The following is a 24,279-nucleotide window of genomic DNA, read 5'->3' as shown; positions in this document are numbered from 1 at the left end:
AGTGTTCAGTATGGTTGCGTTTAGACAGGCAGCCAAATTCTGATATTTATTTCACTAATTGGTCTTTTGGCCAATCAGATAAGCTCTGAAAAAGATCCGATGTGGTCAAAAGACCAATTAGTGGAAAAAATACCAGAATTGGGCTGCTTGTTTAAAGCAGTCGCTGACCTGTATCTGAGCAGCATGACAGTCCTAAAGTTAAGGGTCTGTGTATACTGATTGAGAGTAAAGGTGAACTGATTAAGGACTGACTCGAAGATCTGGGTCAACCCATTGCCAACCACACCCCAGCTGGTGAACCTAGCCTGGGTGCCAGTTCGTTTCTGCTCTCTTGCCAACTCTTACGGGCATTGTCGTTCCGTGTGTGTGATAATGAATACAAAAGAAACGACATCTGGTTTAAAAACTCTAACTATTTCTGTATTAATGTACAACTGTTGAAAATTACAGCATTTGTCTTCTTTTAATGTTTTTTTTTCTTTTTTCGAACTAACTATCAATTTCCAGAAAAAGGTGAACAATGTGAGATGAAAGAAATAAAGAAAGAGGGGTTGAGGGATGGGGGGGGGGGATCATGTGGGAGGCAAATTAAGAATGTGGTTTTTTTTGCGGAGTGTTTGAGCATGTTTGTGTTAACATGTTATGTGTGTGTGCGCATGCTTTCTCATTTCATGGTGTAGTGTGTTTGAATGTGGTGTTCTTGACATCTAAATGGGGGGAGGGTGGAAGGGAGGAGGGACGGGATACAATCGTGTCATCTTGGGACCCTGTAGCAGACACAAAGAGAAGAGAGCGCTTAATGAGGGAGGGATGAGTGTGAGGGATCTGTAGACAAAGGGATGGAAAGTGAAGGAGGGAGGAAGGAGGGAGCTTCTGGAGACTTCAGGTGTCGTGGAAATCCTTCAGCAGCGTGCGTCTCCTCTGCTCAGCAATGTGCATCTGATTCTCCAGATCCTGAAAGAGACAGAGAGTGAGTGGAAGCAGTTCAATTCTTCACATAAGAGTCTAATAAACTAATACACTGCCTAGGGACGTACTCTCAGCTCCCCTGTGCTCCCAGCCAATGGAAGTCATGATCTGGATACTTCAATATCCATGTACCCCCCCCAACCAACCCCCTTCATATCTTCCCCCTGTTCCTTACCCCTCTGTCATTAGCACTCAGCTCCCCCTCGCTCCCGTAGCTGTCTGCTCGCTCCACCTTCCAGGACAGGTTCTCAATCTCCGCTTCCAGCTGGGCCTGCTGGTACTCAAACTGAATATGACATAAAAACGCATTCATTAGGCTACTTGTTCATTACAGACAGCATCTTTGTTACTTATTACTTATTATTAGCAATTAGCAGCACCCTCCCCGTAAAAAAGACCTGATCAATTTCATTCAATTTCATTTGTGGACTGCAAGTATCATAGAATCGTTCACTCAATAACCCCCTTGCAAAGCACATTTATGCTGCTAATAAGAAATGTGCCATTTCACGTATTTTGTTCACTGCTCATGCAAAATGTCACCCTGTGTGCACAATACTGAAAAATTATTTGGTTACAAATTTAACTGAGTGTGCAGAGCCATGGATGAGTGTTTACCCTATATTCATTTAGCAGCGGCACACAGTTACTGCTAAATTGTGGCCGTCACTGCATAAAATTGTTAATTTTTTTTTGGGGGGGGGATTATTTTCTGGATGGTTAAACATTTTCAGTGTAAACTTAAACGACTAAAACATGTAGAAAAGATATCGGAGCAATATATTTTTTAATAACATCTTCGAGAACTAAGAATCACCTAAATAAAAACTAGACAGTCAGGGAGAATCAGAAATTCTAAAAAAAAATGTCATGGCATGGGGCCCCCATTGATTTAGTTTGAGTCACTCAGACAGCATAAGAAGGCATAAACCATGGGAAAATGTGTAGAATTGCAAGAAACTAGCTTAAAAAAAAGATTTAAAAAAGTAAACAAGGTCTCTGCAGCCAAGAGGAGCACCTCTAAAACTGCACCATTGGCCAAAATTGTAGGGGACATCCCCCCGCAGTTAAGTGGCTTACGGTATTATAGTATAGATCTTTAGCATTTGACAATTGTGTTTGCTTTCCGTAGCTTATGCCTGCCCATACCCTAACCCCACCATGGGGCACTCTGTTCACAACTTTGACATCAGCAAACCGCTTGCCCACACGACGCCATACATGTGGTATGCGGTTGTGAGGCCGGTTGAACGTACTACCAAATTCTCTAAAACGACGTTGGAGGCGGCTTATGGTAGAGAAATGAACATTCAATTATCTGGAAACAGCTAGGGTGGACATTCCTGCAGTAAGCATGCCAATTGTACACTCCCTCAAAACATCTGTGCCATTGTGTTGATTGTCAAAACGGCACGTTTTAGAGTACCCTTTTATTGTCCCCAGCACAAGGCGCACCTGGGTAATGATCATGCTGTTTAATCAGCTTCTTGATATGCCACACCTGTCAGGTGGATGGATTATATTGGCAAATGAAAAATGCTCACTAACAAGGATGTAAACAAATGTGTGCACAAAATTTGAGAGAAATAAGCTTTTTGTGCATATGGACAATTTCTGGGATCTTATATTTCAGCTCCTGAAACATGGGAACAACACTTTACATGTTGCGGTTACATTTATGTTCAGTGTATATTAAGAGAATGCAGTGGTGTAAAGTACTTAAATAAAAATACTTGAAAGAACTACTTAAGTCGTTTTTGGGGGTATCTGTACTTTACTATTTATATGTTGGACAACTTTTACTTGACTACATTCCTAAAAAAAATAATGTACTTTTTACTCCATACATTTTCCCTGACACCCAAAAGTACTCATTACATTTTGAATGCTTTGCAGGACAGGAAAATGGTCCAATTCACAAGCTTCTCAAGAGAACATCCCTGGTCATCACTACTGCCTCTGATCTAGCAGACTCACTAAACACACATGCTTCATTTGTAAGTGTTGGAGTGTGCCCCTGGATTTCCATAAATAAATAAAAACTAGAAAATGGCACCATCTGGTTTGCTTAATATAAAGGAATTTGAAATTATTTGTACTTTTACTTTGATACTTAAGTATTTTGAGCAATTATATTGACTTTTGCTACTTAAGTATATTAAAACCAAATACTTTTAGACTTTTAATCAAGTAGTATTTTACTGGGTGACTTTCTTTTGAGTCAATTTCTATTAAGGCATCTTTACCTTTATTCAAGTATGACATACTACAGACAGACACAGAACAAGACAGGCACACAGACACAATTCTCACCAGTTTTTTGCGAGGACCAGACTCCATGTAGTAGGCGTAGGGGTAAGTATACTGCAGAGTGTAGCGACACTGTGGGACAGGCAGATAAGAGATCAGCACGACTTGCTATTGGTTTAAGGAGCACAGTGTAGTGCAGTAAGTCAAATAAGTACACAGATACCCCTTTCACACCATTATGCTGACCTGAACCAAACTGTGGATATATATGGTATATACTTGGTTTGGCTCCTCTCAGTAACAATAATAAATGTGTATTGTGAAAAGCCCTATATACAGTGGGGAGAACAAGTATTTGAGTCTGTAATTTTTATAATAGGTACACTTCAACTGTGAGAGACGGAATCTAAAACAAAAATCCAGAAAATCACATTGTATGATTTTTAATTAATTTGCATTTTATTGCATGACATAAGTATTTGATACATCAGAAAAGCAGAACTTAATATTTGGTACAGAAACCTTTGTTTGCAATTACAGAGATCATACGTTTCCTGTAGGTATTGACCAGGTTTGCACACACTGCAGCAGGGATTTTGGCCCACTCCTCCATACAGACCTTCTCCAGATCATTCAGGTTTCGGGGCTGTCGCTGGGCAATACGGACTTTCAGCTCCCTCCAAAGATTTTCTATTGGGTTCAGGTCTGGAGACTGGCTAGGCCACTCCAGGACCTTGAGATGCTTCTTACGGAGCCACTCCTTAGTTGCCCTGGCTGTGTGTTTGGGGTCGTTGTCATGCTGGAAGACCCAGCCACGACCCATCTTCAATGCTCTTACTGAGGGAAGGAGGTTGTTGGCCAAGATCTCGCGATACATGGCCCCATCCATCCTCCCCTCAATACGGTGCAGTCGTCCTGTCCCCTTTGCAGAAAAGCATCCCCAAAGAATGATGTTTCCACCTCCATGCTTCACGGTTGGGATGGTGTTCTTGGGGTTGTACTCATCCTTCTTCTTCCTCCAAACACGGCGAGTGGAGTTTAGACCAAAAAGCTCTCTATTTTTGTCTCATCAGACCACATGACCTTCTCCCATTCCTCCTCTGGATCATCCAGATGGTCATTGGCAAACTTCAGACGGGCCTGGACATGCGCTGGCTTGAGCAGTTGGACCTTGCGTGCGCTGCAGGATTTTAATCCATGACGGCGTAGTGTGTTACTAATGGTTTTCTTTGAGACTGTGGTCCCAGCTCTCTTCAGGTCATTGACCAGGTCCTGCCGTGTAGTTCTGGGCTGATCCCTCACCTTCCTCATGATCATTGATGCCCCATGAGGTGAGATCTTGCATGGAGCCCCAGACCGAGGGTGATTGACCGTCATCTTGAACTTCTTTCATTTTCTAATAATTGCGCCAACAGTTGTTGCCTTCTCACCAAGCTGCTTGCCTATTGTCCTGTAGCCCATCCCAGCCTTGTGCAGGTCTACAATTTTATCCCTGATGTCCTTACACAGCTCTCTGGTCTTGGCCATTGTGGAGAGTCTGTTTGATTGAGTGTGTGGACAGGTGTCTTTTATACAGGTAACGAGTTCAAACAGGTGCAGTTAATACAGGTAATGAGTGGAGAACAGGAGGGCTTCTTAAAGAAAAACTAACAGGTCTGTGAGAGCTGGAATTCTTACTGGTTGGTAGGTGATCAAATACTTATGTCATGCAATAAAATGCAAATTAATTACTTAAAAATCATACAATGTGATTTTCTGGATTTTTGTTTTAGATTCCGTCTCTCACAGTTGAAGTGTACCTATGATAAAAATTACAGACCTCTACATGCTTTGTAAGTAGGAAAACCTGCAAAATCGGCAGTGTATCAAATACTTGTTCTCCTCACTGTATATTCCTGTGTTAATGTGTGTGTTTGGTCCTTTGTATGTGACTGTGAGCCAGGGAGGAGCCGTAGTACCTTGGCCAGGAGCTTGGCAGCGTTCTGCATGTACTGCCAGTCTATCCAGGTGCCCAGGTTGTTCATCACCCGCTCCTGGATCTTCTCCTGGATCCGCTGGTATGTCTGCGCCTCAAGCTGGAGACTCTTATTGTGGTTCTCCCACTAAAGACACACAAACACACAGTCACAGTCTGGACTGGAGAAACAGTAAGAAAACATCACAGACACACCTTCAAGAAACTCACATCTGGGTGATTCTGAGAAGGATCTCAGTGTTAATTTGACATGGTGTTGTTGCTTGTAACACTCACAGAGTTGTTATTGAACATGTATGTGAGACTGAGTTCCCATAATCTAAAAGTACCAGAGATAATGTGCAGACTACTTCCATTAAGACTACTTCTGTGGAAGTATGTGTGACTGAGGAACATATGTACTATCCTTGAAAGTGCACAGTATGTATTAATATAATTATTTTCTATATATTTTAAATGTATGGCGCTGGTTGGCATTACATGTGCTGAAGGTGGTGGCGCTAAGTGGTAGACAAACCACAGGCCACCTGATTGACAGTTACTCTGGCAACGCACAGGTATTTGATGTAGTTCATGTCATCTATTCACATTACACACAGCTTAATACTTCAGAAAGGTTAACTTAATTCCATATAATACTCAAAGTGTGAGCAGAGGTTTGATTGTCATATGTACCCGTCAGTGATGGTAGCATGTTAGTGTTTGTATTCATCTCACCCTCTCAAAGTAGAAGAGGTATTTCTTCAGGGCCTCTCTGGCCTGTGCCTGCTGGCTCTGGTTGACGATGTCTGGGTTCTCCTTGTAGCGACTGCACTCATAGTACTCACTGCCATGGGTCTTCCAGTCCCCCAGACACATCCAGCAGAAATCTACACACACAGTGATGATGACATTAACGGAAAAACAATATGATCTCAATGTCAAATGGGTCGCATTTGGCTCGAGTCCGTTAAATCATTAGAACGTCTGAAAAATTGATAGGTAGAAAAGCTAATTCGGTGTTAAGCTGTAAGAAGCAGTATAATTGGATAAATACCGTGTTTGCACTTGGAGCATTGCTGAAACAGTGAGGAAACGCAATGTCAGACAATAATAAAGAACATGTAAAGGCAGACATTCACATAAAAGCTCCAGAGATTTAGAGAACACTAACGCAAATGACAATGTGCTGACAGTTGGCGCAACTCTGAGATGTTGCTGGATTCCATTACCACTCACCATGTGGTTGCAGCCTCCATTCTTCTCAATGCAGATATTGCACTTAGGACACTGAAAAACACATTATTCGACATTATGGACAAAAGCAAAGGAGAATATTGGAAAACCACACATAATTGCATTTCATTTTGTGTGCGTGTGTGGCCTGTCTTACATCTTTAGTGTGTGCACTGATGTAGTTGGCTGTCTCTGAATCATCTGCACATTTGGTCAGCCACCTTCGGACGGTTGGGCAGTCTGTTGGGGCGTGGTACATGGCCCGGCATTTGAAACTGAGAGGGTAGAGAGAAATAGTAGAAAGGGCATCCGCAGGGAGTCAATGATATGATCATATGTTTATCTGACATGATACACATTCATCAAACAACTTGTGGACTGATCTGTGTGTAAGAGTTGTATGTGCTGGCATCTGTGTCTCACCAGAAGACCTCATTGCAGCGGATGCACTGTACTCTGCGGGCCCGTGGCTCCTGCACTTGGATGACGATGGGGCAGTCTGCCCCTGGACACAGCTGCAACTGGAAGTGGCTCTGAAGAGAGAGAAGGCTGGTTTATAGTCTGTCTATCGACATGTCTGTAGACCATTCAAATGCATCAAGTGTCATTGGTCAGAACTAAACTTAATTTATACTCAGGCCGACTGTCTGAAGTCCGCTGATGCGACTGTCGTTTTTCTTGTCGCAGAGACTTGAAAAATGTTCACCTTTGACAGCTTCTAGAAGTTCTAAATTTCTCTCAAAGAATGCACTGCTTTTTTTTCCATCACATTCACAAACATAAATTGGCTATTTTTAACTCACCATTGCCTTGTAAATAATTATCTTGTAACGTGTTCATTTTTTGAATGAACAAAAGTCAGCCTCAGTCCAAAAGCCTGATTTGTTCGGGTCATAATTTAGCTAGCTAGCCAGCTAACAAGCTAGCAACAAATCAAAACACTGTTTGGTAGCTACTTTTGGTTGCCTGGTTTGCTGGACTGACATAACCCTTTGTTTCTTTTTTTTTTTACAGATGGGTTCATTTATATTACTGACTGCTACAGAGACTGGGCCTTACTGACTGCTACAGAGACTGGGCCTTACTGACTGCTACAGAGACTGGGCCTTACTGACTGCTACAGAGACTGGGCCTTACTGACTGCTACAGAGACTGGGCCTTACTGACTGCTACAGAGACTGGGCCTTACTGACTGCTACAGAGACTGGGCATTACTGACTGCTACAGAGACTGGGCATTACTGACTGCAACAGAGACTGGGCATTACTGACTGCTACAGAGACTGGGCCTTACTGACTGCTACAGAGACTGGGCCTTACTGACTGCTACAGAGACTGGGCCTTACTGACTGCTACAGAGACTGGGCCTTACTGACTGCTACAGAGACTGGGCCTTACTGACTGCTACAGAGACTGGGCCTTACTGACTGCTACAGAGACTGGGCCTTACTGACTGCTACAGAGACTGGGCCTTACTGACTGCTACAGAGACTGGGCATTACTGACTGCAACAGAGACTGGGCCTTACTGACTGCTACAGAGACTGGGCCTTACTGACTGCTACAGAGACTGGGCCTTACTGACTGCTACAGAGACTGGGCCTTACTGACTGCTACAGAGACTGGGCCTTACTGACTGCTACAGAGACTGGGCCTTACTGACTGCTACAGACACCTTCAGTTGCTAGACAGGTCCAGACAAACATGCACACACTGGCTGAAAGACAGAAATTAAGAGGTTGATAAAAAAATATATATATATTATTAACAGTGTATGCTGACAGTGCGATTTTTCACAATTTGTTGTTCAAGAACAAAAGCTGCAGGAGAGACAGAAAGGCAAAGTGGAACAGACCAATAGAAAGAGGGCAGACAGACAGTTGGAAGCAGCCAGCCAGACAGACCACCAGAGGGACAGGCTGAGACTCGTACCTCCACATAGTCCCTGAAGAGGTAGCGTCTATATTTGTCCTTCAGCTCCTCACCAGGCAGCAGCGGGAGCACAAAGTCCTCTGGCATTTGGAGGGAACAGTCCTGAGCCATACATGAGATACCTGCACACACAGACACAGAAAGACACGCCATTTAAAATGTTTGAAGTTCATGCCAGTATAAAAAATAATAATAATAATAATAATGTATGCACTAACTGTAAGTCGCTTTGGATAAGAGCGTCTGCTAAATGACGTAAATGTAATGCATACACCTTGAGCATAAAAAACTATATCTGGAGGAACATGCATTTCAAATACACATTTTTATTTAACAAGACAAATTCAATATAAAAACATCCAAGGTACACAGACATCGGAATATGATTGCACGTAAAGGCTATCAAATACTGGTAAATAATTATCTCACCAGGGGTCATCTTCAAAGCCTATCATCTCACTATCTTCAAAGGAACAACAAGCTGCTGACTTCTGGACACACTCTGACAGGTCGTATCAGCCCTAGCAGTGCTGCTTACCCACTCCCATCCCATCTTTGACGAGTACAGTGCAATGCTGCTCCCAGCATCCTTTGCAGAAGGAGTGCTGACAGGGCAGCGCGAGCAGGGCATCCCTCCGAACCAGCTGCAGACACACGCCACACTGGAGGGACTGAGGGGTCTGGGGACCCAAAGAAAACATTACATACACCGATATTACACATCAGTGATACTCAAATGGCGGCCCAAGGGCCATATCTGGTCAGTGACCCACAGAGCAGTTCAGACCACCTACACAACTGGAACATAGAGTCCCAGTACCTTTCCAGACACCACCTTTAACTTTACCCAAATACATTATGAACACACTCCACACAAAAGAGCACTCTTAGTACTTACAGGAACTGATCTGCAGGTGCTGCTGGGCTGGACCTGGGCCTCAGACAGCAACTGAGATGAGTTGGACTTGTATCTAAAAAGGCAAAACAAGGCAACCAGAAATTAAATATGAACCAGTTTATCTGAATATTTGCATTGCATGTGTATGAAAATACAAGTGAGTGAGTATGACTGAACTAGTGTGTGTATACCTGTCCAGTATTTGTGACACTTGCCAGTGAAAGTGCACAAGGACCAGTTTGGCTACAGCAGGTAAAACCTGTCCAAAGAGAGAAGCATAAGCATCAGGAGAATCAAGCTTATCAATACAGCTGTTCTCAGGAGTCAGCAGCCAACCCTTATCTTCAAGTACTTCCATTGATTACTTATTTAAACTGATAACTACTGAGACAGGAAAGATAGGCACCTCAGATACCTAGATGTCATGTGACCATGCCACTGATATGGCCTGATATTACAGTTCCCCATTCAATTTAGGTTAAAGCACACCCCTCCCCATGAGAATGAATACCTGGCCCCCAACCCAGGGTCAGATATTTGCACACCCCTAATCACTACGGTTAAGATTGAGGGTATGGTCATTTGATCCTACATATGGGGTTAATGACAACATCTACCTCAATTACCCCTCAGACTAGCCCAACACAAACCTTCAGGATGGCGGCGATACTGTTGACCTCCTCGCAGAGCACCTTCTGGCTCTCCCTGTAGGTGAGGCAGGTGAACTGGTACTCCTCTGGGTCGAACGAGTCGGCCCCCTGCTGCTCCATGTCCCCGGCCACGCCGTCGTAGTAGTCGGCTATGTCCCCCTGGTCGTCCTCGTCACCCCCGTCGTCATCCTCATCCTCAGAGTTGACCCCGAAGTCGTCCTCATTGCTGTCGGAGGCCTGGCTGTTCATGTCCACAGACATTCCCCGGCAGAGACGCCCTCTCTCTCTCTCTCTCTGGGACTGACTGACAGCTCTCTGGCCGTCAGCTCCACCGGCACCTGGGGAACTACAGCTCCCAGAGAAAACTGCTCCACAAACTAGCCGAACACCGCTCAGCAGCAGCGGAAGAAGCAGAAGAAGTTACACTCCCCGTCTTTCATGAGGAACTGTCGAGGTGGATGGTCTGAAAGGAGACGAAGAACTGGAGGATAGGAGTGAGGGATGAAAGGGGAGGGTGGGAAATAAAGATAATGGTTCAGCTCGAGAAAAAATACTTGATAATGGTTGAGTGTTTGAGGAGATTTATAATGATAAGTTGTATGATAAAGAAGAACACTGGGTCAGGGACACAAGTTGGCTTGCCAGGTGTGATGTTCAATCGTCTGAATCTTCTGTACTCAGGAGGTCAATGGAACTACAGTACTCCATAAAGTCAAGGTCTCTCCCTGCACAAGACAAGACAGAAAAGTCTGCTCTAACACCCTGCCACTTGTGTGATTCACTGATTAGAGAGCCACCAAAACTTCTCCAACCAAGGCTTCAGAAAGATCGGAAAAGCACAAATACCTCCCATTACCCCTGGGACTTTCTTGTACATTAGACAAACAGTATGTAAACACGTGTGGGATACAAAGCACGGGTAGCGGCTTAATGCAGAGGTTTAAAGGATTACGTGACGATGTTTTCCCGTCCTGACAAGGCGCTAGGACAGTAGGCACAGGAGCAGCCGCGTGACATACACACAGACTAGCTAGTCATAATAAGAAAACCGTGATTATTCAGCCAACTAAAGTATCGCATTCTAAATAAATAAAATACCTCCACGTAGTGGGAGGTGACGTGATTGTCGCTCTATTTCGGAAATCTGCTCCTGTTCTACGGTTTGTGATGGACTTTGTGGCATGAACATAATGCCATGGATCACCACAGTAGGCAGCCAGGAGTTTAATATGTGACTTGCAATATCGACCTGGCCCCAGGTCAGTGCCAGACGCTTGTTCGCATTCCCTCCATGCTATAAATAGACACTTATGCAGGGTGACACACATACATGATATCATAGACGTAGCTAGGTGATTACAGTGGAATAAATCAAATGAAGTCGGTTCTGGCCGAATACACAAACATGACTGGCTCATGGCTGGGCTTCAATAAAGCTAGCCTAGCCAATTTCCCAGAGTTAAGGACGGTTTAGCTAGCTAACGTTAGTTAACAACATAACTACCTAGTAATAAAGTAGAGGTTAACACACAGAGCAGTTTTCCAAATAATTATTTTAATCATCCATAAAATACGCTATCATAGACATAGGCGAAGTAAAAAAACAGCTGTTCCATTGTTCCACCCCGGAATTCACCACAGCTGATGCATAACGAGTCGCTGACACCCCCAGCCGCCACCTCTCTCTCACACACTCTAGCCCGGGGATTATCATGTAAACAAGGCCGTCTGGGGCTCGTTAACAAACTAATATGCCTTATCGTTGGCATATCCCTTCCCACCAAGTACTGCGGCCTTTACTTACCTTCCAGACCGCGTTCGGTCGCCTTGCAAATGAAGCCAAAAGTGGTTTTACGTACCAGGACCAATTCTGATAAAATCGCCAGTTAAGCGGAAGACAGAAAAGTACATTGATATTCACAAATTGCGTCACTTCCGTGTCTCCAGCGATGATGACAACAATTGGACAGTTATTTTCGTCAAGGCGGGACCCAAACGGAAATAGACTGAAGGAATTCGATTAATCTGACTCGGGTCCCGGTTAAACATGTTTTCCACCGGGTGAAAGTTGATCGCATTCGTTTTGGAACCGGGCCGCATGAGCCAGGTGCCCCGTTCATAGCCCACGGCGAAGTCGGCTCAAAACAAGTGACTAAATTAACCAAGTGGAGTAATGAGTAGCATTCTGTATTTCACATGCAAAAGTGATTGCTTTTGATCAAAAATGCTTTATCTGCCTCCCCAATGAAAATTCAAGCATATATTTTATGGAAAAGAGATGTATGTTGCTGGACAATGCACCATGCTGCCTGGTTGACAACATGACTGAGCAGCGCAGATTACTGTTCGATTTTAGATGGCCGCTCCTCTTTTACCGCTCTTGTCCGTCAACCGGTGCCCCGCGGTTCAGCATTATCGAATCAGCCCACTGTCAGACAGAAGTTTCTGGGGAATTAACACATTAATCTACATTTTAATTATTTGTCCATCTCTAATACAAACACATTCTTCTAACAAGTAGGAGCAATCCATAGACACCATGAAACAACGTTTTAAGAACTGGCTCTGGCCAGACACTGCATCAACAGTACATTAACAAAAGTTATGAAATTGAAAAATACATAGCCTACATGTGGAACACACTGACACTGACATATGATCAGTCTGGTTTAAACAACTTCTGGCAGAAATCAACAACAACAACACTCTCCCGTGACTTTTCTCTCTGAGTGGCTGGGAATATATTTATAGATCTGATGCCTGTGTAATCATGAGGGTGCATTCTTGGCTGTGGCTCAGTGACAGTCTGTCCTTGGATCGCGTTCTTCTTCTTAAATGTTTTATTGGCAGATCACAACCAACTGAAAGGTGCATACACCGCCACCTACTGTACTGTAGTGTGAGGCCGGTCACGGCCACCCTATTAATCTATTTCTCTCATCTAGCCCTGTGTTCCCCCTACTGTTGTGGAGTATGAATTCATTACACTTTGTGACACAAAAAGGGAAGGGGAAGAAATAATGTCCCTACCAACTAACCCCACACCCATTAAAACCTCACCACTATTCCTCTACTTGGCCCTATCTGATCTGACCGACAGCCTGGGAGGACAGGACACTATCATTCAACACACCTTTTAACTCTTTTGCGGTAAAATCTCATACACCCAAGTGCTTCTCTGCAGCTGCCACCAAAACATCTATTTTCTGTGATTTACGTTCCATTTCTGCGGTACAGCTGATAACCACGGCTATGAACGCTAAGAAGCCAACCTTATTGAAGCACGTTATTCCGATCACTCTCTATTGGCCTCAACCTACTCACAGGAATCCTCTTAGGATCCCTCACCCTGGACCTATCTTCCTCTACTACTCTCCACTGCCTCAGCATACTACACCTTCTGTACTACTCTGATCCTGGCAACCTCAACCTGCCTTTCTCTCACCGGACACTTCTGATCTCCAGCACCATGGGTACCCCTACAGTTAACACAACTTTTTCCACCTATATTACACATTCCTTTGTCTCATTCCCTCCTGCACACTTCTCACATCTAGGAATCTCCCTCCTACATACGGCTGCAACATGACCATAAGCTTGGCAACTAAAGCACCGTAATGGGTTCAGGACTAAAGCTCTCACGGGATAACTGACACATCCTAACATGACTTTGTCGGGTAAAGCCTGCATCAAAACTCATCAGGACAGACAGTGTCTTCTGTTTCACCACGCTTTCCACTGGGTCTGCGTTGCACCAAATGGCGGGCGTCACATACACTGGGACTTGGATCGTGTTAGAAAGCCCTGACCTCCTGGGTAATCCTTGAGGGGGGTTCGATTAATCTCACCCGGGCTCCTGTATAGGCGTGATTTGCCCCGGCTGAAAGTTGATTGCATTCGATTTGGAACCGGGCTGCCTCCCGGGCGTGAGCCAATAGCCCCACTCTGTCCAATGGCGAAGTCGGCTCAAAACAAAAGTGACGTAATTAAGCATGTGTAGTAATAGAAAGCAATAGTAATGGCATATTTTTGTAGGCACTAACTCCGCCATGGTTCGTTGAACAAAGCCTATGGGAAAATGAATAGATTTTTTGTTTTGGATAAATGCCAAAAAGAAGGTCTGTGGTAAACACAGGCTTAGGAGATTTTATACGTTTTGTTCTATAAGATAATCTTCATCAGCTAATGTCACTTTTTGTGAATTTTTAAGCATTTATGTAATAACACACATAAAGGCTTAATAATTCATAAAGGTCATGATAACTGACTGATATTATCTCATAAAACAACAAGCCTGTTTTAACCTCAGACCTTATTTTTGCAGTTTATTCCAAAACCCTATTCTTTCCTCATAGATTTTGCCATGGCTGAATAAACCAGAGGTAAATCATTTCCGTTTTTCAGGACTACAAGCTGGCAAGCTCTATTAGTAGGATTCTGTGTTTTCCCATGCAAAAGTGATTGCTTTTGATAAAAACGCTTTATCTGCCTTCCTAATGAAAACTAGTTTGAAAATTCAAACATTTATTTTATGGAAAACAAATGTATGTTTCTTGTTGACAACATGACCGAGCAGTGCAGATTACCGTTCGATTTGAGGAGAGCTCTCCTCCCTCCCCGCTTTCACCCGATGATGTGACGGGCCATTGCCCGGTTCAACCCAGGCCTGCGTAAAATAACTCCCTCCTTGTCTCTGACAATCTCTGATTGGCTCCATTGCCTCAAGGATAAAACATACTTTTGCTATGAGACAGAACATGATTTACACAATTAACATCTGTGCTCAGTATGTTATTACGATGATGAAATTGATCTGGTTGTGAATGTCTGAGTTTGTAGTTTGGGCAGCTTGATGATGACACAAATGCATGAGTCAACACTTCCATTTGGGTCAAACTAATAAGTCCCAAAATATCTGCTATTTATTTCCATTATTTTAACACTACATCAAAGCTGTAATATAACAATAATTCAGAGAAATTTATTTTATTTTTATAACAATTCTTAGAAAAATACTTTGGATAAAAAACAGTCTACTAATAGTAGAGACAGACAACTGAGCTCCCACATTCACATGCCCACACACGTAGAGAGATGAGTGTGTCTAGAGACATAGGAGCGATAAGAGATAGGAGTGTGTGAAAAGGTGTGTGAAAAAAACGGAATCAGTTTACATCGAGGTTCCACCTCCGACAGCAGTGCAGGTTTGAGTCTGTGCCAGTGTAAAGGTTGTCACGCTGCTAGCTTAGCGAGTACCACTTCCTCCCGATTCGGTTTACACCGAGGCTCGAACCCAGGACCTCTGCCTTGCTAGCACTCGTGACTGCCATTCTCAAGCGTCTTACCAGTCGGCGCCACACGAAAAACTAGCTAGTGGGGACACTTCAGGCATCCCCATGTGCTACACCAACACCATGCTGCTTTGTTGTTTTGGTCCACAGGGATTACAATGACTTACATCTCCTGTAACACAGCAGGAACCCAGAACAGATGCCTGTCTGTCTGACCTACTTCTGATCTGTTCTGGCAACATGAAGAATACGACTGTATGGGAGTCAGAGAGAGTTGGGTTGGATGATCTCATCTCATACTTTCTCAAAGGGGAAAAGGTGCTTTTGCTTGCCCCTTTTCTCCCGGTTGGATGTTGTTTTGGAGGCTCCCCTCGTGCCACTGTCCTGCTCCTCCTGTCTGTTCTGGGGCCAGGCCTGTGCCAGTGTGGCAGAAGCCGTGTTTGGCCCACCTTCCCCCTCCTCTTCAGATGACAGACCCTCTTCCCCTACCCTATCCTGGCTCTTCAGTTGGTCCAGGCCTCCTCCGGCTGTTGGGCCTTTCTTCCCATAGCGCCGCTGTAGTCTCTCCCTGATCAGCAGGCTCTTCACCAGCAGGGTCCAGTTAGTCACTGCCCTCTTTTCCCGCTTCTGGAAAACATTCACAAGACATATGTGAGCGAAATATGAGAAGCACTAACCTAACAAACAAGATTATGCCTGTAATACACTGTAGTTAAAAACAAACCTCCATAAAGATATGATTAATTGCATGAAATATGTATTTATTCAATACAACTGTACAATACCCAGCGGCAGTTGCAAAAGGTGTGCTTTGAGCGAAGTGGCTAAACAGAGGCTTTTCACAAACACATTCAGACACACCATAACTCACCTCTTTCTCCTTTTGTCTCTGGATCTCTTGGTCTTCCGCCCAAGCTGCTCTCAGGATCTCCTCATGTTCCTCACACACAATGTAGCCATCAGTTCTAGAAAATAAACACACCGTAACAAACTATGTAACAACAAGCATACATATCAGAAACAAACAATTACACAACCATGCATCTGCACACACAATGGAAAGCTTACACAGCATGAGAGTAGCCACCATGAAAGTCAAAGCCAGTGACAGCAGAGGCACAGTCCATGTCCAGCTTCTTAGCCACTCTCTGGAGGTTAGGCAGACGCAGGTGGACACAGCCCACTGGCAGCATGCAGGGCTTGAACAGGTACACGTTGCCAAAGTCGTTACGAGGCACCTGGAGAAAACAAACACATACTTAACTCAATGGTTAATAAAAATGCAACATACAGTAGACCTACATGCACACACAGTTTCATTAGAAAGTAATCATACCCTGCCATCTACAGCTACTGGTGGCTGGTACTCCTCTGTCTGCCATTCACCAAACAGAGGCAGGTCATCTTTGTCCTTCTGCTCTGACGCCATCCTGACTTTCCGAGAGCGATTGGAGAACCCTCTCACCATCTAAGAGAGAGAGAGGAAGAGAGAGAGAGAGGTTGAGAGAAAGTGTATGGGAGAGAGTGTGCGAGAGAGAGAGAGTGTGTGTGTGTGTGTGTGTGTGTGTGTGTGAGAGAGAGAGAGAGAGAGTGAGAGAGTGAGTTTTGCTACGGTGTGCCCTAATGAACACGACCCTGCTCACCTTGTAGGGCTCCTCTCCCAGACGGACGGTGCGTGCCTCCTTTAGCCAGGTGTCTCTGGAGTGTAGTGTGTGAATACAGTCTCTGTGGAGATCCCAGATGCAAATAAGTACTACTGTATTTCTCATGGCTTTTCACAATCAAAGAAGATACATTTGTTTTGGATACCAAACAATTTCTATGAATACCATAATAATGCATTTACATTACCTCCCCCCAAAAAAGAACTCTGCTTCGAAACAAAGTTATACTTTTAAACAGCCCTCTATCTACTTCTTTGCATTCAAAATCAGTTATGAAAAATCTCAAATTTGTAATATCCCGGTTATGTGTGCTGCTTACCTGGAGTAGACGGGCTCTCCCCTGCAGTACCCCAGGATGGCCGCTGTGGAGGGGTAGAGTGCTTCATATTTCAGTAGATGTCTCTTCAGGGCGTACATGGGGTGGTTTTTGAACTCTGCTATCGATGTGGGCAACGGCTTGTCCAGCAGCTTCGCCTGGAGCTAGAGCACAGAGAGAGGGGAGTGTATAAATGAGAAGCTGTACAAATGAAGGTGTGTGAATTTGCATCTCATCCTCACCTCTTTATCCTCCTGGACATCCCTCTCAGATTCGGGGCCGAGGAAAGGCTCTAGCGTCACCTCCCACCACTCCTCGTCCACCCGGCGCTTCCTGGTGGAGGTCATCCAGGTGGGGTCGTACTTGCTGCCCAGATCCTTCAGGTGACCGTCCCCGTCCACTGCTACCACGTAGGTCATGGGATGGGTGGCCTGCTTGGAGCACAGCTGAGGCTGCCCCACCCCCTGCAGCACGTCCACACACACCCAGCACCCAGTCTTCTCCAGATACACCTCCAGCCACTCGTCTGCACCCTTCCCCTCCTTCCTCTTGCCCCGCTTCATCCGCTGCTCTTCCTCTGCCTCCCCCTCCTCTTCATTTCCCTCCCAATCCTCATCCTCCTCTTCACTCTTCACTTTCTTATTGCCTCTACTACTTCTTTTCTGTGGAGCTGTACTCTTGCCCTTGCTCTTACCTCCTTTTCCTTTCTTGGCTCTGATGGCTTTGGCTCCTCCCTCAGAGTCCTCGCTGTCTTCCTCATTGGTCAGCTGGAACTCCTCCCCATCGCTGGGCCCCTCCCCTTCACTGCTCTCCTCTTTGTAGCTCACCTTCGAGGCTATGCTGCGGCGCTTGGAGTTCTTGGGTTTCTGTCCCACCGACACACCTTTTTTCGTCTCCCCTGCCTCTTTCTTTTTTGCCTTCTTCCCTCCTCTCTCGGCCTTCCCGCCTGCCGGTCTCTTGGTACCTGGGGAGACTTTGGGCTCTGAGGGGTTCTCTTTGGGAGGTTTCTTCTGCGATGGACTGTTCCTATGCGGGCTGCCTGAGTTCTTGGCCTTGCTCTGAAAAAGAGAGTTGGATCAGATAAGGACACACACAGAGCCTGTGAACTTAACCTTAAAGTGTGTACACGCAAACCCAATGCTGTACCTTGGGTGACGGGGGCTTCAGTGACAGGGGCTGCAGAGAGAGCACCAGTCGACAGAAGAGCTGCAACGACCTCAGCACCAACAGGAACAGCTGGAGGAAACAGACAAGCACAGGGGTCAGAGGACAAGGTTAGGAAACACTTGATTTAAAACAGGCTTCAGTTGAGTACCATCAAGGCAAACTGAGTTAGGCCCGATTTCTCTAGAGAGAACATATTATACCATAAGAGCCCGAACTGTTTAACCTTTGATTCAAAACTATATGGAAAGTGTGGTCATCTCTCAAAAACATACTCTATTTGCATATATGTATATTTTTTTATGCAACAGGGGAACATGAACAAACATTTCTGCATGGTGCATTCAGTGTGCAGGATACCTGCCACTCACATGTGTCATTTCCTGGTGGTCTCTAGCGGTGACGCTGCCCAGCCTCCTCTCCAGCAGGGCCTGTGGGTCCGGCCTCTCCTCACAGGGAAGCTCCGGGTTAAGTGTGAACGTCGCCCCAAACCTGGACAAAATCAACCAGGATTACTTTACAACATTGCCAGGGATGATTGAATTAATCAGGTGTTAAGGGTAACCATAGTTTAGCATGCTACAAGGAATAAGCAGAGAAAAAAGTTCACACAGTTAAAGTCACACACACACACACACACAAATTGAAGGCCCTCCTCACCACTTGAGCAGGCCAGAGAGGTAGCTGATGTCAATGCGTTCCTTGGCCACCATGGCAAAGTGGGTGGGCAGCAGAGACAGGCTGATAGCCAGCAGGTCCGGAGTACTACACAACCGGTTCCGGAACATCCCATTGGCTAGAAGACACATGAGGTGGACCTATGGGAGAGATGTTAATAATCGGTATCGTAAGAATACAGTGTTCGAATGAGAAGAGAACATGTTAGGGCTAAAAAATTGACAACAGCCATTCTGTGATTCCCCTATCAGCAGGTGAACGTATCATGACAGTCTGTGAGCTAGGCCAGTTGGAGGTCCTTACACTACACGTGTATGTGTATGTGTGCTCACCTTGTGTGTGTCCTCCACCACGTCTTTGTTGAAGCGGTTCATCATGCGTCGGAGGTAGGTCTCAAACTCCGCCTTCCTCTTCTCCCTGGAGTCAGGTTGTCATGGTAAATGATTGATTGTTCATATTTCCATCTTGGAATAAAATTAGCAATTTTCCTACAGTCTGACTGTATTATCTAGGTTGCAGCACTTACTTTTCCAAAGGACACAGGCTGCCAGTTCTAACATGCCATCTTCCACCATCTCTCACCTTTTCTGCCTTTTGTGGATGATGTCTGGGGTCTCAATCTCTATCTCCACAGGCTGTGAGGGCAGGGCTGGCTCTACTGGCTCCATTGGACCTAAGGGCTCAGCCAGCTCTGAGGACAGACAGCAATATCACATAGTCACACACACAGAGCAAGGACCAGAGCCGTCATAGGCCTACATACAGATAACTTTAATCTACACAGATGTAAAGTCTACATGTGATGCAAACAAACATTGTACAATCAAAACTAGCGTTCATTCATTTATCACCTTCCACTTCCTCCCAGTCTTCATCCTCCTCACTGTCCTCATCATCATCTTCTTCTTTTTTCACAAGCTTTACTGTGTCTTTTCTGGCTCTGATAAAAGGAGGGATGATATCACTCTCAGGAGTCATATCAGCAGGCTCCTCCTTCACTGGAGTCTTGTCCTGGAAGTATTTGCTGGTGTTGGTTGCAGTTGTGTCCTCTACTATAGGTTTGGAGAGACGGGATTTGGGCTTGGCCTTTCTCTGAAGCTTCTCCGTTTTCTCCCCATTCTCTGATAGGGTAGAAAAAAAGATGGGTCATGATAAGATGATGACAGTGAGAGAAAGACTTTAAATAATCCACTGCTGTGTGATTCCTCATGAAACTCAGACAAAAAAAATTTATTCCATAGAATAGTCCTTTGGAGGAAGGATTGTTGACATATATTTGACATTTGTATCCAAAGGCATAATTGAGCATATTTATGACATTTTGGCCTTAAGAATCCATAGAGTTTCATCTGTAGGTGCTACGTAGCAAACATTGGTGTCATATGAAGCTTTACTGCTTGCTCTGTAATATTAGTATTTTGATTTTAAAAACGTTTTACATTAATTTATGAATATAGAATAATATTGGAAATATACCATTTTTTATTTGGCAAATTGTTCAATATATTATTGAACATAATATACTCTACGGGCTTATCAAAGTTCCAGAGTGGGATCTCTGCAGTGGTGTAAAGTACTTAAGTAAAAATACTTTAAAGTACTACTTAAGTCATTTTGGGGGGTTTCTTGACAACTTCTACTCCACTACATCCTAAAGAAAATAATGTACTTTTTACTCCATACATTTTCCCTGACACCCAAAAGTACCCGTTACATTTTGAATGCTTAGCAGGACAGGAAAATTGTCAAATTCACGCACTTATCAAGAGAACATACCCTGGTCATCTCTACTGCCTCTGATCTGGCAGACTCACAACACAAATGCTTCATTTTGTAAATTATGTCTGAGTCCGTAAAAACAATAAAATTGTGCCTTCTGGTTTGCTTAATATAAGGAATTGGAAATTATTGATACTTAAGTATATTTAAAACTACTTTTAGACTTTTACTCAAGTAGTATTTTAAAGGGTGACTTTCACTTTTACTTGAGTCCTTTTATATTAAGGTATCTTTAGGTTTTACTAAAGTATGACAATTGGGTACTTTTTCCACCACTGGATCTCTGCTACTTTTAGAATTATGTTCCTATTTGTAAGCATTACCAACAGAGTGATTGTGAAAAAATTTCAAAATGGTCGCCTTCTGCTGGTAATTTGCAGGATGTGCAATGATACAAGTAAAAGGAAGGCTGTGAATAGTTACATTTCCCACTATGCCAATTTCTCTGTATTAAAAGGGGCCATAACTTTAAAACTAGCAGAGATCCCACTCTGGAACTTTGATAAGCCCGTAGATTATATTATGTTCAACAATATATAGAACAATTAGCCAAATCAACATTTTATATTTTTTATATTCATGTTTATATTTGAAATAATAAATAAAAATACGACTCATATTACAGAGCAAGCTGTAAAGCTTCATATGCCACCAATTTTTGCTTTGTAGCGTCTACAGCTGAAACATTATGTAGCCTTAAAGGAGGCCTGGGTAAGGCCAAAATGTCTTAAATATGCCAACTTGTATTAATTATTTCTCCATTATGCTTTTAGATACAAATGTCAAATATATGTCAACAATCCTTCCTCCAGAGGACTATTCTATTGATTACATTTTGTGAAAATCCCCCAAATCATGGTCTGTTTTGGTCTGGGTTTTGTGAGGAATCACAGATTTGTTTTCATGCCACCTCATATAATGGCTCAAACCCATGCCATTATGTTGAGAAATTGCCTAAAATCTCTGTTTAAACCCATATAAAGAGTCTTGAGGAAAAATAACTCATGAATATATTGCTGCTGTTATGAAAGTTGTGTGGTATAGAAATAACCACTGCAGAGTTTAATTCAGCAGAAAATCAAAACACACAACCAACTCAGATCCATCGTAAACACGTTTTTATATGCTGCCAAGTACAGACAGACAGTTGATCCACAATGGTAACCATGCAAGACGATGCACCTGCACACAATCTGTCAAAACATGGAACTGATAGATGCTGGCCCATTGAAACGCATCAGTGACAAATTTGAAGCAGAAGTTATGACATGAGATGCAATTGCAACATCGTAACGCAGAAGGGTTGTTACTCAATTATGAATGATTTGTATCTCTTTACAATATCCCTGTTACACCTACAGTTCGCCATAGTCTGATGCTATTCATCTGGGACTCTCATGCTGTTTAGAGGTGTAACCAGACCTCACCTTCTTGAGATACCCTTGCTTAGTCCAGTTTAATATCCAGTTGGAAAAATAGCAAATTTCCGCTACATTGGCATTCCATATATTATGAATTTCGAGATATGAATTATGAAAGTTTTTTACAAATTCAAGAGGGGGCTTTTTTCATTTTGAGCACCTGCCCCCTGAAAGGTCTGTGCATGACTCTGTCCCTTTCCCACAGTGAAGTATGAAATGCTGTGCCTGTATGGTTTTATAACTTGCAGGGATTACATTTGGAGACAAAAGCCAAATTGGATGACAAGGCAAAGAGTTGTGCCAAATGTAACCTTTGTGCTCCCTCAGAACAATAATAGATCTGCGTGCTTTTTTTCAAAGGGATGTTTTATCTATTCCTTATATCACAACTTACTGGAATACATTTGTCAATAATATTTGTTGCAAAAAGTTTTGGTTATTAGCACACAAATCCCTAATTGTTAACAAGGTCAGAGGTCTCGTTCGGAATTATCCATGTATTACCCTGCGAATCATTACCTGAAGAAACTTTAAAAAGACATTGACAAGAACTGCACTTTTCATGATAAGCATCCAGAAACAGTTCAGCATTTATTTTTGGTATTGCCTACATGTAAAAAGATTATGGCAAGATATTTGTAGATTTTTAATTGATAATATTACTGATGACGTTTTATTATGGTAGAATGTGCTGCTCGGTTTCCTTAACCATAATAATGATAAAGAAAAACAATTTCACCTCTTAAAATGTAATTGTGTTACTGGTAAAATGTCATATTAATAAATGTAAATTCACTAATACAAAAATCACTCTTGTTTTTTAGAAGGATATCGAGCAGTACATTATCATTCTACATTCTTCGAATAAGAAAGCTTTAAAAACAGTGACGTGTATGTCTTCACTTTGTATAACGTTAATCGGTAGTTTGTTGTACCCCCTTTTATATATAGCGAATATGTTCTTCTTTGTTTGTATACTCCATCCTGTACGTAAACGTTGATGGTATCATCTTGTCACAATGTAGCCTAAATTAGCTAAATCGCAAGATAGAACATCTTCAATAGGTTTTTCCTATAAGTATTTGCTCAGTGATAGCTATTAGCTGGGTGTTGTAACTAGTTGGATACATTTACCTTGGTCTTTTTTGGCTCTTAGTCCTCCAGTTTTGCCCTTTGCAACCTGCTTCAGTTTCTTTGCATCTATCTTCACTGCTGTGTCTGCAGACTCTTTACGCTTGGCCATGCTCGCTCGCGTCGTTCCAAAGGTAATTGTGTACTTTTTAAATAGTATTACAGACAGAATCGTGAATGACTTATTTTACCATGCACACCTGGGGTTGTGTAATTTGGCCTAGAAACCGTTGTTATTCAACACAACTTTACGGAGCCTTTCATAATACATGATTGTGTCCGAAAACGTCATATCCGTATCCACTTCCGCGCTGTGTCCACCATCAGTATTCCCCAAACGTTGGCGCTCCAGAAAGCGCAACAGGAACATTGTGTAGGTAGACCTATTATTTTTCCGTTCACTCGGATGGAAATTCAGTCCTGAGTAACGCGCTTTATTCCGTTTTAATGCACCTTTGTGCTTATTCGGACCTTGAACTTAAGCATGGGGAAATGCCAGTGCCAGCCAGATATACGTTTGGGATGTAGATCAAAGAAATTGAGGTGTGGCGGAGGTGTGTCTGCAGATATAATGTATTCTGACCTTGACCTAATTCCTTTAGACTGAGGAAACCATGAATAAGGTCGAGCGAACCTGCAGGTTCCAAGTGGCAGCCTGGTCTCATAGGCTAGAAGTAACATAATAAATGTAAATCCAGGACAGTCATTAGTATGATATGTTACAGTTGGTATGGTTACGCAAGACCGAAGGTCACGTGTAGCTCAGTTAGTCGAGCATGGTACTTGCAACGCCAGGTTTATGGGTTCGATTCACACGAGGGACCAGTATGAAAAAAGTATGATAAGAGTGACTAAAATATTATGAATTTCGAGATATGAATTATGAAAGTTTTACAAATTAAAGCGGGAGCTTTTTTCATTTTGCGCACCTGCCCGGCCTGCCCCTTT

The 24,279-nt window shown here is 43.4% G+C and overlaps 2 protein-coding genes across 2 annotated transcripts; both read right to left on the bottom strand.

The window, feature by feature from the left end:
* Positions 1 to 393: 393 nt before the first annotated feature.
* arih2 (ariadne homolog 2 (Drosophila)) lies at positions 394 to 11,834 on the bottom strand. The gene is made up of 15 exons (XM_041845954.2): positions 11,692 to 11,834; positions 9,888 to 10,368; positions 9,429 to 9,496; positions 9,238 to 9,310; positions 8,878 to 9,019; positions 8,340 to 8,461; positions 6,833 to 6,942; positions 6,567 to 6,684; positions 6,413 to 6,463; positions 6,231 to 6,252; positions 5,912 to 6,063; positions 5,178 to 5,321; positions 3,283 to 3,351; positions 1,145 to 1,255; positions 394 to 954 (listed from the first exon to the last, which is right to left on the bottom strand). The coding sequence occupies exons 2-15, from the start codon at positions 10,146 to 10,148 to the stop codon at positions 883 to 885; spliced, it is 1,515 nt and encodes a 504-aa protein (XP_041701888.2). The 5' UTR covers positions 10,149 to 10,368; positions 11,692 to 11,834; the 3' UTR covers positions 394 to 882.
* Positions 11,835 to 14,791: 2,957 nt separating this feature from the next.
* xpc (xeroderma pigmentosum, complementation group C) lies at positions 14,792 to 23,881 on the bottom strand. The gene is made up of 14 exons (XM_041845955.2): positions 23,335 to 23,881; positions 19,852 to 20,121; positions 19,583 to 19,691; positions 19,333 to 19,417; positions 18,983 to 19,140; positions 18,694 to 18,814; positions 18,305 to 18,394; positions 17,401 to 18,216; positions 17,162 to 17,322; positions 16,822 to 16,903; positions 16,515 to 16,646; positions 16,247 to 16,416; positions 16,050 to 16,143; positions 14,792 to 15,805 (listed from the first exon to the last, which is right to left on the bottom strand). The coding sequence occupies exons 1-14, from the start codon at positions 23,441 to 23,443 to the stop codon at positions 15,473 to 15,475; spliced, it is 2,730 nt and encodes a 909-aa protein (XP_041701889.1). The 5' UTR covers positions 23,444 to 23,881; the 3' UTR covers positions 14,792 to 15,472.
* Between the last annotated feature and the right edge of the window lie 398 nt (positions 23,882 to 24,279).

Source organism: Coregonus clupeaformis, chromosome 24 (assembly GCF_020615455.1).
Source record: "Coregonus clupeaformis isolate EN_2021a chromosome 24, ASM2061545v1, whole genome shotgun sequence".
Classification (NCBI taxonomy): Eukaryota; Metazoa; Chordata; class Actinopteri; order Salmoniformes; family Salmonidae; genus Coregonus; species Coregonus clupeaformis.
Note: the sequence above shows the minus strand (reverse complement) of the source record. Positions and strands in the feature narration are given on the sequence as shown.